The sequence below is a fragment of the Nomascus leucogenys genome, chromosome 14 (assembly GCF_006542625.1).
Source record: "Nomascus leucogenys isolate Asia chromosome 14, Asia_NLE_v1, whole genome shotgun sequence".
In the NCBI taxonomy this organism is placed as follows: domain Eukaryota; kingdom Metazoa; phylum Chordata; class Mammalia; order Primates; family Hylobatidae; genus Nomascus; species Nomascus leucogenys.
In genome coordinates, this window is record NC_044394.1 from 1,635,909 (window position 1) to 1,649,757 (window position 13,849).

Here is a 13,849-nt window from a genome sequence, read left to right on the forward strand (position 1 = left end):
CCTTGAGTTGATGCTCTGCTTTTCCTATCTGGCAAGAACAATGTGAAAATCAACCTTATCCTATTTGGAAGTTTTTCAAGGAAAGTGTCATTCAGTATACACAAAGTTCTTCTTTGGGTTGTCAAGACTAAACTGAGGGAGTGACTTATTTTATGAGCCCCCTAATCAATGCCAGGCTAGAGCTTAGCAACTTGACTTTATCTTTGTCTAGTTCAACACTGTGTCATTAACCTAATGTACCTGTAGATAAAGAATTGGTGTTCATTTGATAGGCAGAAAAATGACATTGAGAGCTGAGCACAAATACTCAAAGGAAACTGTCCACTCATTTTCAGTGTCACATTAAAACATCTATTAGAATAAATTTCTGTGGCAATTTCCAGTTCTATTTCTCTCTAAGTTTTCTGGGCAAGGGTGGGGAGCCAACCTACTAATTTTATATCAGTGAAGATCAAAACTATACTTGCAGCCTTTCCCTGCCCCTCTCAGTACTTCCATTGAGTCTCTGGATCCATGTGTCCTTCAAATTCCCCCATGGCCATTCATTCATCCACCCATAGTACATGCAGTGAACTCCTATTTTTCATCACGCCCTGGGTTAGGCTGAATCTTGAGGACGGCAGGTAAGCACAAGAACAACTAACACACTGGGGAGGCTCACTAGTGTGAGGTCGAGTACGTTATGAGACTCTGGATGAGGGGAAGCCAACCCTGCCATGGTAGAAGGGAGGCAGGGAGTGACTCCTGGAGAAGATGAGCCTAACAATCACATTAGCCTTCTTAAATGGACCTGTCCTCTCAGAAACTCCAGTTTAATTAAACTCAAACTGAATAGAGCCTTTAACTTACAGTAGCCATCATTCTTGCCTATAGCATAGAAGGAGAAAACTAAGGCAAAAGAGGAGTTTGGCAGACACTTGCCAAAGATACTCAAATTCTATGACTCTCTTATTTGTTACAGGCAACTGTAACAGACATGGGAAGAGAACTAAAAATAAGTTCCTTGGCCTAGACAAACACTTCAACATCAAAATAAGATGGGTCTCATTTTAAAATATGACAAATATCTAATTTGGTTTCATCCATGCCAATAAGTCTCTGGTAGACCATTTCCTCTAGTTTAAGGAGTTTGAATTGGCTTTTTAGTCATTAATGACTTTCAAAATGATAGCAATGGCCTGAATTACAGAGGGAGAAAGAGAAGGAGGAGGAAGAGGAGGAAGAGGAGAAATATTGACACATGTGCATGAGCTTCCTCGGCACTCTCATTTCTTATCATTGCTTAAAATATGTTATCACTACAAGTTACTCCACCTTTAGAAGGTACCACGTCCTAGCAAGATTACAATATTTAAGAAAGTTCTTAGATTATGAATGCACTTATATTATAAATATAAACTTGTCTTTTCTAAACTACTCTTTTTTTAAAAAAAAACTGACTTGATCTTATATTTATCCCTCAATCATCTCAAATTATGAAAATAAAGCCTTCATTAGGGCATCTTCCTAGCAGTCTTTGTCAGTAACGCACATACAAGTGGCAAATGTAAGCATGCCAGGGATACAGTCATGGCACCTCCACAAGTGGACTGAGTGGCCCTTGGTAAGTCATGTGTCCCTTGGACCTGACTCGTTCTTCATGGTTCCTGGGGTAGGCCGAATGGCTCCCCACCAATGATGTTTACTATCCTAATCCTCAGAACCTGTGAATATGCTATCTTAGAAGGTAAAGGGCATTTTGCAGATGTAATTAAGTTAAGGGTCTTGGGATGGAGAGATTACCTAGGATTATCTGGGTGGGCCCAATGTAATCACAAAAGTCCTTATAAGAGAAAGGTAGGAGGGTCAGAGACATAGAGTAAAGATATACGGATGGAAACAGAGGTCAGCCAGGAGAGAAGTTAATACTCTGCTGGCTTTGAAGATGGAGGGAGGGAACATGAACCAAGGAATGCAGGTGGCCTCTAGAAGCTGGAAGAGGCAAGACAATGTATTCTCCATCTAGAGCCTCCTGCTGTAAGGAATACAGGCCTGCTGATACCATGATGTTTAACCCCTTGAGAATATATATATATATATATTTTTTTGACCTCTAGAAACATAAGATAATAAATGTCTGCTGTTTTAAGCCATGCAGTTGTGATCATTTGTTATAGCAGTAACAGAAAATAATACAGCACCCCTTTACCTTTAAAACTGTGAGACAATAACCTCTTTGACAATGAAGACATCTATGATGCTTGCAGGGCTCTCCCTAGAAGACAGCTGCATGATTAAAGTAGTTACAGCTGGTGCACATTGCATTTCATCTACTCCCATGAAAAGCATTAACAAAAATAATTCCAAGCCCATAAATGGATTGTAAGACTGCTATTATGTGGCAACATGGGTGGGCAGCTGCTGCTATGCTTCACTAATAAACGTCATGCCCAAAAAGTACCCCCACGAAAACACAAACAGCAAAAACTTTATGCGAACATCTGCCTTCTCTTTTATTGGACATGGAATTCTTTATGACAAACAGTTTTGGGTTTTTATATTCCCACTTCACGATCAAAGCCTGTGTCTCTGATGCTAATCACCTGCTCGGCCAATTGAGGAACAACTGAGAAACATCTCTCCTGCCCAGCTGTGTACCTCATTGGCTCCAGTCCTGAACGGGTATCTAAGTTTATTTACCCCTGGATTGCTGATTTTAAATCAGCTATGAATTAATAGCTTTTCAGAAATAGAAGCCACCTTAGAGATCATCTGACGTAAATGCATTACATGGATTTAAGGCCATAGAGGCAGGGAGTAAAGTCCTCCACTCTAGGTCACACAGCCAGGTAGAGGTGAGGAAAGACAGAGTAAAGAATAGAACTCAAGATTTCCAGTGCTACTGAGACTCTGCTGCTCCAAACCCCTTCCTCTCCAGCAGGCTCTATACATGAGCAGATCATTGTAGGAAGTTTCAGTTAATTGTTGCCAAGGCCCCTGTAAGACTTCTGCTATCATTTCTCTTTTGGTAAATCAAGAATAACATTAGTGCCTATTTACCAGTTAAAATAAATTTCAAGTGCAAAGGTTTGAATCAAACTGCTTTGAAAGTCAACTATTCTAAATAAACTTAGGATTTTATAGGAGCCATACAACCATGGAGTAACATACACAGAAGGGCCTGGGTGTGAAAAGACTTCAGTTCAGGCGATGTGTTTGGGTCCCATCTGTAGGCCTCTGAGGAGACCTGATGGGGATGATTGCACACAAAGAGCTGCTCCAGGGATAGTTTCTGGGGTCAGCTGCACCAGGCAAGGTTTTAGTGCAGATAAAAATGAGAAGTCAGTGCTGTTAGAAGCGGTGTTAAGTGTTGGGACAATAATTAAGGTACTGAAGCTAGTCTAGGGAACTCAAGCGCCAAATGGACCAGACTAGGTCTGCGAATGTGGTGTAATCTAGGTTCTAGGGAAATGGTTTAGGACGAAGGCTGTGAAAACAGGCGTCCATGAAGTGCCCGTGCCTACTGGGGCATGGGAGTCAGATGGCTCACTTCACCTGCAGAGCAAGGATGGGTGTATGAACGAAAGCTTCAAGATTTAGAGTGAGAAACTCACCCTGTGGTTTTGTGCAGAACTCTCAGTTATATCCAAGGTTCTGATACTTAACTACCCTTCATAGTGTTATCCTTCAGGTTTATAGACGCCCATGTCACCTTTTGGAGCAAAAGTGGGTTATATAATGCTGTGGCAGGCACTGCCTCTATTTCCAAGCTACGAGAAATATTGTTGAATTCTTTCTCTTAGTTTCCATGGCTATCCTCCAAAATCAGATGTTTAAACATTTATTTTTAAAGCATCCATTATTATAGCTTATTAGCTAATGCTGTGTCTTTACTTGATCAATACAACTTATTGTTGAGAGAAAATGTAAATGAAGCAAAATAGAGTAAGAATCACTCTAATTAATGGACAACCAGTCTGACGATGTTTGAATTCCATCATCCCTGGCATCCTTTTTGTACAATCTTCTAATTTACATATAAACTAGAACACAAAACAGACCTGAATAGTTTTGCAAATTAATTTTCACACAGCCTAAACCATGGAACTTAACTGCTGCATCACAGCGATGTGTTATCTTGCCAAAGTATCTCCCAATGGCACTACTGCCATTCTTACCATAAATTACAAATCCCAAATGTTCTCTTGGCTCTGGGTCCAGTGAGTTTTGAGAGATGCTCAGTGACTCTGTGATTTCAACTGCTTAAATCATGAGCCTTGGCAAACCCAAAGCAAAACTTATCAGCTGCTTGTTCAGACCCATGAAATAAAAAAGCTCCAGCTGTTTAATAACACACCTTGGCAACGTCCAGACAAAAACAACAAAGTTTTCACCAAAAACAAATAGGTCAGAAGAGCAAGGAACCAGAGGACTCAAGTCCGATGAGGAGAGTTAAAACTGGCCTTGACATCTTTGTCCTAGAGAAGGTGTTCCGAAGTTAGATTGTGCTTTTAGGCGTCTTCCTTATTCATTTGTCCTGAGCCAGCAGAATTTGCTGCTATGGGCAGGATATTAGGCACTTGGAATAAATTTATACAGCTTATGTGAATTTGCTAAGTCCTATGGCAACAAGATACATTCAATTCAAAAGCATTTACTGACAGCCTCTGATGTGCCAGGCATTAGGGTTGGCACTTAAAGTTGATGCAACAAATCTTTACTGAGGACCTACTCTGTGTCAGGCAGTGCCATCAGTTCTGGGAAGTCAATTATGAATGAGAGATTTGGTTCCTATTCTCATGAATCTTGCAGGCTAGTGGGAAATATGGGAGATAAACAAGTTTCTATATGTCTATCTATGTAAAGTTTTTGGTAAGCATGTTGTAGAGACAAGACAGTAATGGATCATAGCTTAAAGCATGTATGGGAGAGAAAACCTAGGTAGCATGGTCAAAGGTGGTCTCTCTGGAAGGGTCAGCTGGTAGACTCTGAAAGGACCGGAAAAAGTTGCTTCTAAACAGTGGCAGGAGAAAGGATGTCCAAGGCAGAGCAAAGGAAAGCAGTCTTGGCAGAGAAGAGCTGGATGTGTTCAGGAACTGAGAGGAAGTCAGTTGACTTGAGCCTGATGGACCAGATGAGGAGAAGAGCGAAATGAGTTGGGGGCTGGCTGGGGCTGGGTAGACCAGGAACAGATGGCTCAGTGCTCTGCAGGCCACAATAAGGAGTTTGCATTTTACTCCAAATTAATAGAAAGCCACTGAGAGTTTAGCAGGGAAGTACCATGGTCTGATTTTTGAATTAAAGGCAGGTATCTGCCTCAGATGGAACACAGCCAAGAGCAAGCTTGACTATCCTTGAAGTAGTTTGAATGGGAAAAGAATTGGTTCCCAAGCAACAGTTGGGGACATAGGTTTTTATGTGAATTTAATCCTATTGCTTTGGGTGTGTTTAAATTCTATTTCAAAGGCAGAACTAATTGAAGGCTTTAAAAAGTATTCTTTTCAAAATATGTGCCAATAAAATCATGTTTTCCTAGGAACTAGTGCTTTACAAGCCATTCTTTGAAGCAAGGAATATTTTCCTGAAGACCCTCAGCTAAAGCAATCTTTTCTCGTTTTCAAGCAATAAACTAAGTCCCCTACTTTTCGGTCAAGGGAAAGCAAATGAAAGTTGGGAAAATGAACACGGGCATAAAACATATCTATGGTGAATTCAATCCTACAAATAAAGCCTTCCACTTCAATATAGCAATCTTTACTTTGGGGTTATAAAGCATATGAATACATTTTAAATAAGAACTCATATCTTTCCCTTGCTCTTTTCCTCACCAGTCCTGATTTACTGTCTCTTCCTCTCTTCTCAACTGTAATAAATCTCCACTTTGAGCCATTATTAATGAGCAAGTTTAAAATACTCACTGCTGCAGGCTTTTGGTCTCTTTCTGATTTCAGATTTATTTCATAGATGGAATTGACCTTAAAGTTAACCCCTTTGCTGACGAATTCTTCTTCCATTGCAGGGCCTCTGACTCATAGCACATGGAGGGTCTTTAACTAGAGTTGCCCATTGTTAAAGGTAAGTTCTCCCATTGAGAACTAGGGCTGTCACTTGGGAACCTCTAAGGAATTGCATATATCCTATTTAACCCATAATCATTAATGGACTGTATCTAATGAACCAGGGATAGAAAGATAAATCAAAATGCTCCCACTCTTCAGGACACTCAGTATGGTGGGAAGACAGACAAGCTAACAAATAGTTATTACAAAATATGATAGGTGTTATAATAAAGGTATGTGTATATTAAGGCTTAAATTAATTTAGAGCAAGAAGCAAGCCGACCTGGCCCTTTTCTCAATTGCTAAGGTAAGCCTTATTCGTAGAGAGTGCATTGTTTTAATCCTATTGCTTTGGCTGTGTTTTTAGTCTTGTAACTAGTTAAAACATGGAAGCATCTCCTCAAACAGAGATATACTAGTCCTAACAACTAAGACGGATTATCACCGGAATGCAAACTGTTATACAGGGAAAATTTAAGCCACTGCATCTTCCATCTTCTGACTTCTCCAATATTTCTCCCATACAGCTATTATTCTATGGGGAAAAGATCATTAGTACCATGTCCTTACCACAGAACCATCAGAAGGTGGCTAAATTACCAGGTGGCTTCATTTCTCTATCTGTAAAAATGGGGATGACAGCTACTTCACAGAGCTGTTGGGAAGATTGTGAGAATGTATTTATAAATGGTCTAGCATAATGTTGGCTCTATAATAAGGATTTAAAACATTGGAGAAGGGGTTGAGTGAGGAGGGGGACAGCATGAACCACACTGTGATTCCAACACTGTAGCATTCTCAGGGCAGAAACAGTCGAGGGTGAAGGATCCAGGCAGAAGGATACAGGGAGGCAACTTTCAGATGCCCACCCAACCCAGCCTGGCTTCAGAACAGGGCCCTCTGATGGGAGTCTAGGTCAGGGGATCAGTTGCTTAATTCCATACTTTCAATGAGCCATGTGCGTTTATTTCTTGGATCCGTGCTTTCAACGTCTGGGTAAATGGAGGCAGTGAGCAGTGATATGGGTCATCCAATAGGGTTTTTAACTCCAAAGAAAAATCATTTTAATGTAGCTTTTGGGAGTTGTCAGATTACTTATTTGTGCAGCGGCAGCTTCATCCTTCTTCCTGTTTGTACTTGGTTCCAAGTGGTGACTGGCTTGATCCCCAAAAGCACATCACTGAAGGTAAAGAGAAAGGAGGAAGAGGGAATTCTCTTTTGCTGATCACGCCCTGTTTAACAAGCTCTGTGCTAGGAACTTGACACATCTTCTCTTGCTCAATCCTCCTCAATATTATTATTTTAAAGGTGAGAAAAATAACACTCAAAGAGGTTAAATGACTTTCTAAGGTCAGCTGGCCAGTAGGTTAGGGAACTAGAATTTGAGATCAGTTTCTTTCGTTAAAACAAACAAAAAAACCAAAGAAAGTAATGCATGTACGGTAACGTGTCAAATGATTCATACGTGTATAAAGCAAGAGGTAATCATCTCTTCTTCTTTCCAGTGACACCCTGAGGAAACCAGTGTGAAAGTGTATTAGGCATCATTCAACATCTTTCAGTATGCTCCTACAAACACACATACAAATACATATACATGTATATATATATATTTTTTGAGAGGTTCTTTTCTAAAAAAGAAGCATTTTTATAAAAACTAACATTATGCCATGGATGTCCCTCCATGTCCATACTAATAGAACTTCTCTTTCCTGTGTAAAGGTACAGAGCTTCTATAGTTTGAATGCACTTCACTTTTCTCAGTCATTCCCTAGATGAAAGACATTAAAGTTATTGCCATCTTACTTTACCATGAAAATCAATGCTGCAATAAATAGCCTCAGAGATATTCTTTTTCATACTGGTGCTTTCATTTCAGCAGAAAAGATTCCTAAAAGTAGTATTGTTCAGTCAAGGTATGCACATGCTTTATTTTAATAGATGCTGTCAAATTAGTTTCAAAGATACTGGTAGTGACAATGATGAATATTTACTCTCCTATCGGCAATGTGTGATGCATCCATTTCCCCAAAAATCTCCATGGTATTGGATATTATTTATTATTTTTAGCAATCTACAGGAAAAAATGGTATCTCACTGATTGAATTTGCATTTTCTAGCTACTAGAAATATTTCTAGTATATTCTCATATGCTCATTGATTATTTGCATTTCTCTTCTGATTGTATTCTTCACATATTTTTCTCTGGGTTATTTACGTTTTTCATTTCAACTTTAGCTGTCATGTGAATTATGGAGACATTAACCTTTTGTGACATGGTATAAATATTTTCTTGTAGCCTCTTATCTAGTTTTTAAACCTTGTTTTTGATATTTTGCTATATAAGGATTTTACCATTTTGTATGGTTGGATTTGTTGATAATTTTCTTTATAAGGTTTCTGGGTTTTCTCTCTCATTTAAGATGGCCTTTCCAACTACAGATTATATACATGTTTTTCTTACATTTTTATAAAATATTTTTATTGTTATACTTTTTACAACTTGATTATTTAAAAATATACCAGTGATTAATATTTGTATATGCTATGAGACAGGGGTCTAATATGTTTTCCCGGATAAAAAGTGAACAGTGCCAGCATTATTTATTAAACAAACCATCTTTCACCATCAAACTGAATGCCCCTTTGATCACAAATTAAGTTTCCATATGTATTGGATTTGCTTCTGGTCTCTCTAGATTGTTTCACCTATTTGTATATTCTTGTGTAGGTGTCATGCTCTTTTGAGTGTAGTAACATTTATGGTAATTTATACGACAAAACTTCCTGATCAAAAAGACGCTGCTCTTCCCCTGCTACCACTACGGGACCATAAACACCCAAGCTCCAGGGAAATCTGGAGTTAGGACTAGTGATCCTAGGAATCCTTACGCTGTTGGAGCATTCTTGGAGGCACAAGACTGTCAGAGGTTATCTGGCTCCTCCTCATGTCTTCAGGTAGTTATGTACTTCAGTCATACTTGATAGATGACAGTGCCTGCCCCTTTCCTCAAAAAGCCCTCAAGGGGAAATTTGCTCTTTTAATCACCTTGGAGGTAGACTTTATTATCGCCCTGATTCTCACCAGTCTTATAGGAATCTGAGACACAGAGATGTCAAACTAACTTCTTCAGGATAAACAACAACAAAAAAAACACCCTGGCAAGTGGTGAGGTCAAAATTCAAAACTCAGGTTGTTCTGGCTCCAGATTCCTTGTTCTTATCACTCCTGTGCTATACTTCCTTCCTAACCTGGTGCACTGACTTGAGCCAAACATGTTTTCTCTTGAGCTTCAGTCTCCTCCTTTGTAAAATCAGGGTCATAAGAGGACACACTTTGCTGACTATCTTTGTCCACCAAAGTGATAGTGAAAAGTCAAAACAATAAAATTAGCAATGACCATCATACCCAATTCTATTTACTCACCAAGTCATGGAGTATGCCATTGGTGGGAAACCAGAAAGAAGGTAGATTTACATTAAATTCTACATAACTGCAGTCACCAAAGATGGGTACTAGCTTTCCCATTTTATAGATAGGAAACTGAGGCTCAAAGAGTTGAGTAATTTATCCAAGGATATTCAGCCACTGCACAGCTGAGCTGGTGATTTGAACCCAGGTCTAAAATTCCCACTCTCATTCTGCTCTCATTCATTCCTGAGACCCAGCACAGAATTAAGATGAATTAAGCTGCCATCATTGTTTCCTCCTCAATATTTTGCTTTCTGAGAATTAAGCCTCCTGAATCAGGTGACTCATTCTTGCGAGAATTCACAGGAAGGCATAAAAGACAGTCTGGCTTATGTAGGCATTAAGCTCTTGTGTGCCTGTATCAGGTTTAAGATTTAGTCTAACAGTTGTATTAAGCATTATCAGGTTACATTTGGCTGGCAATTTTTCTTGCCCCATGTAATTACAGGTGCTTCAGATAAAATCTGAAATTAGTTGATTGAAGCTGGGAATTAAAACCACAAAGAGAGGAATGTCTCAATGCATGTCAATAAACCAGCCCATTAATTATTTCTACCTACTCAACTCTGAAGAAAACGACCAGGCTGATGCCTCTGGATAATCACATGACCTACTTGATGTTTATACAAAAGCTGAATCTTCTTGGCTTTCAGAAGCAAATTCCAGTAATGTTGAAACCAGCAGGGACACAAGAATTAAATGCCAGAAAAAAATAATATGACCACTGGAAACAGGTGATCTTCTTCAGGCTTTGGAAATTCTGAAAGTTCACCAAAACAGTATCAGGTGATGATTTCCTACAAATGCAAACATCTGGTGAAGCACTTCTAAAATCTGCAAAACATCTGGATGTCGTGGAATACACCGTCCTTTATTTTAGTATGTAAACATCTCACTGTCCCTCTATCCCTTTAACACTCACTCACTGTGTATGTACATGCAAAATTATACCCTTACACACATGGCAAAAGTAGGTGAATAATGAAGGGTACAGTAGAATTGCAAACCCTACCACATATTGATAACTGTATATGGAGATCAGTTGAACTTAGCCTTACAGCCCATTGCAACAGTGGATACCTCAGTTTTTGCAATTGCCCATTGTCTTCACATTTGTGTAATTCTATAGAAACCTCCAGCTGTTCCAGTCTGTCTTGAGGTTTATGTGTATGTAAGGTATTTTCTTTATTATTTACACAAATAACAGGGCTTAGTTATCTTCATGAGACATCAAGAGAAATAATCTTCATGCTGCCACTGAGTCTTGGAGCCCAAACACGACACAACTGGTCACCAAAGGTGGAACGAAACCACATGTATAATCCGTTGGGGTTTTAATGATTTTGCACTAGGATTCATTGTCCAATAAATGTGCAATGTATTTTTTATTGAGGTGCTAGATTTTGCTTCTATGATATAGTGTCTTGACCAACACATTTCACTTGTCCTCTTAACTTTCCTGTTAGACTTTTGTATAATCACACTTCCTATCAGCCAGGAAGGAAACCTTGCAGGCATTATATATATATATATATATCTGTCATCTCCCAAATCTTACCATGATCAAATCTGGGTGATAGCTTTGAATGTTGAACCTAGCTACTAGTAGCCTAATGCGAGTTCCCACTGCCAGGTACCTTAGTTTTTGCTACAGTATCTTACTAAAGTTCCCTTTTGCAAATGACATGAGAGCTTGGCAGACAAGGAAGAACCAGGACTAAAAATTGGGCTAGGTCCATGGTCCACAACAGAATTTAGTGCACAGCAATGTAAGGATGAGGTTACTCTAGACCTGTGTTCCCTTGCAGCCCTGGAGTTCTGACTTGATGCTACCACCATGTTGCCAGTTTCCATTCCAATACTTGACACAATGTAGATAACAACTACTTATTGAGTGGGTGGATGGATGCATGGATGAATGCATGAGAGGGCATGACCAAGTGTCTGCTTTGCATACCATTTTCTCTCCCGTCCTTGTCATACTATGATCTTACAATACAATTTGTAGAATGAGTGGAGAATTATTCTACTTCATTTCAATACCCCCAATAATACAAAATGCTCATGCTTACTTTTGTGCTTTTGCTTTAATTATTCTTTCCACTTTCTACACCCCATAGTCAAATTCTATACCCCTTAGCACCCCTAATTTAAATACCAATCCCTCCATGAAGTCACCCTTTACTATTGAAATCATCACTCTGGATTTCTAGAGAAGCTGGTTAGGTGCTAGAGGATTCCTACTTAATTATGCATGGCTATATTGTTCATTGTTTTAAAAATGCATTTCCTAAGTAGATGCAAGTTCTTCAAGATCAGGAACTCTGATATGGCACAAGACCTAATTACAGAGCCTGGGCCTATAAAAGTTGACTGACCAAAAGTAAATATCTCTAAAGGGTTTTTAAAGAAAATCTCTTGTATTCAAAATGACACTAGCAGGAAAATAGATTTAGTGAATTTCTGGCACTCCTCAACACCTTGTACCCAAACGTATGCCCAGTCTTTCGGGGCTCCCGGCAGTTCCACAAGCAAGCCTTTGCCTGCAGTGGCTGCACTGCCTGGAGCATCCTTCCTTACTTTCCTATGCATAGAGTATATTCTCATTCTTCAAGGTGCAGATCGATGACTCCTCTGAGCAGCTTTTCCCATCTTCCGTTCCCTCTACTCCAGATTCTTCCCAGTAGAGTCACATGAGCTTGTGATCTTTGGGCATTTCTCTAATACTCACTATGTTGTAAGTTTCTACATGGATAACTAGGATAAACATTTCTTGTAAACAGAGATTTCCATCTCTCATCATTCCAAAGACAAGTGTCCAGTATTGGTAGATCCACAGGCAATGGCATTTAAATTAAAAAAAAAAAAAAGAGATAATAGTACAAACCTGACACATACTAGTGGAAGGTGAGGCAAATGATGGGAATGGGGAGGGCAGTCATTTTACTGGGCATGTACTTGTGATAGGCCCAGTGCTAGGCATTTACTCAGGATGACTAATATCCTGTAACCCTCCCCAGATGAAGTGGTAGGTAAGACCTGATTCTAGAAACACGGTGTTGTTTATCCATGTTGTAAAGTATGAATACCAGATACAGTGGAGATTTGACCACATTCTTGGTAAGGCAGAAGTTCAAAGTTGGGATATCAAATAGAACAGGAAAGAAAGAGTGATTCAAGATGCAAAACTAAAGAAACAAAGTAGATTGGTAAAGAGATTTGTGGTGGTCAGTAGGAAAGGGAATAGAAGAATTTTATGAGTTACACTATAAATAGAGAAGCATTTTATTCATTTCTATGTTCATGAGCATGGTATGCTCTGAGCTTTCAGAAGTATAGCCCTATGGCAAGCATTTGATCCATCTTTGTACCAGTCATGAAAAACAGATTTAAGACTGTGTCCAATAATCAAGTTGGAAAAAGAAGTAGTAAAATGGTGTCACCTCAAGAGACCTTGACATTTGTCAATATGACTTTAGAACATAGAAGAATGCACACCTATCCTTAGGTTTCATTTTTAAAGATACTTCTCATTTCCATAGACTACTGTACAAAGATTCAATGATAAATGAATGTAGATGTGCTTTGTCAATTGTTATACATTTTTGCTTTCCAATTATTCATATTTATATTGCAATATGCATACAAATGAGCAGCACACTCTTGGTCAGTGGGGTCTCTGTATTTCAGTACAATTTTGCTGTCCAGATAGGACAATAGCTCAAGTTCATGTACTAAATAAACACAAGGAACGTATTTTTGTTGTCATGCTTACTTAAGTATATGGCATAAATATTGGCTTTTTCCTTTATTTCTGCTTCCCAAGGTGCTTAACAAACTCTACTCCAACCTGAAGCCTCCCTAGGAGATCCCCAATAATCCAGCAAAAGAAATTCATGCTGATCTAAGCTAAGCTTTTTTTTTTTTTTTTTTTAAAGAAAATAGAAAACTCTCTCAAATCAATGGCTCCAGACATTAAAGTTCAACATTTTTGTGTGTATGTGTGAAACAGTGAGAGTACGAAGTTTTCTCAGTACAGCTAGAGGTGCTGCTCTGGTTTTCACTGAGAACTCAAACTGCCTTGAGGAAACACCAGTTCATGGTGACAAGACATGCAAAGAACATTTGAGTTTTAAGGCCATGATGCCTAAGACAGTCACAAGGACTGCTCAGAAATTGGATCAGCAGTGAACACATTCTAAGAAGTTTCCTCGGTAAGCAGCCTAAGCGTTAGCTCCAGATTCATCATAAGACTACTCTTATTGCCCTTTTCTATTTATTTATTATTTATTTTTGCATTGAGAAATCTGGCTAAATCAGCAGAGCTCTAATTTTTGTA

General features: G+C 39.0%; 1 protein-coding gene across 3 annotated transcripts in view; it reads right to left on the reverse strand.

The window, feature by feature from the left end:
* Positions 1-13,849, reverse strand: part of CA10 (carbonic anhydrase 10) — a 520,530-nt gene that overhangs the window by 299,130 nt on the left and 207,551 nt on the right. Inside the window, exon 1 of one of the 3 annotated variants that reach the window (XM_030827146.1) lies at positions 2,189-2,246. The exons of the other annotated variants lie outside the window; for them this stretch is intronic. Coding sequence (XP_030683006.1) covers positions 2,189-2,231 — 43 coding nt within the window. The 5' untranslated portion in view covers positions 2,232-2,246. Of the gene's footprint in view, positions 1-2,188; positions 2,247-13,849 lie in introns of those variants that run through there. 3 annotated transcript variants of the gene reach the window in all.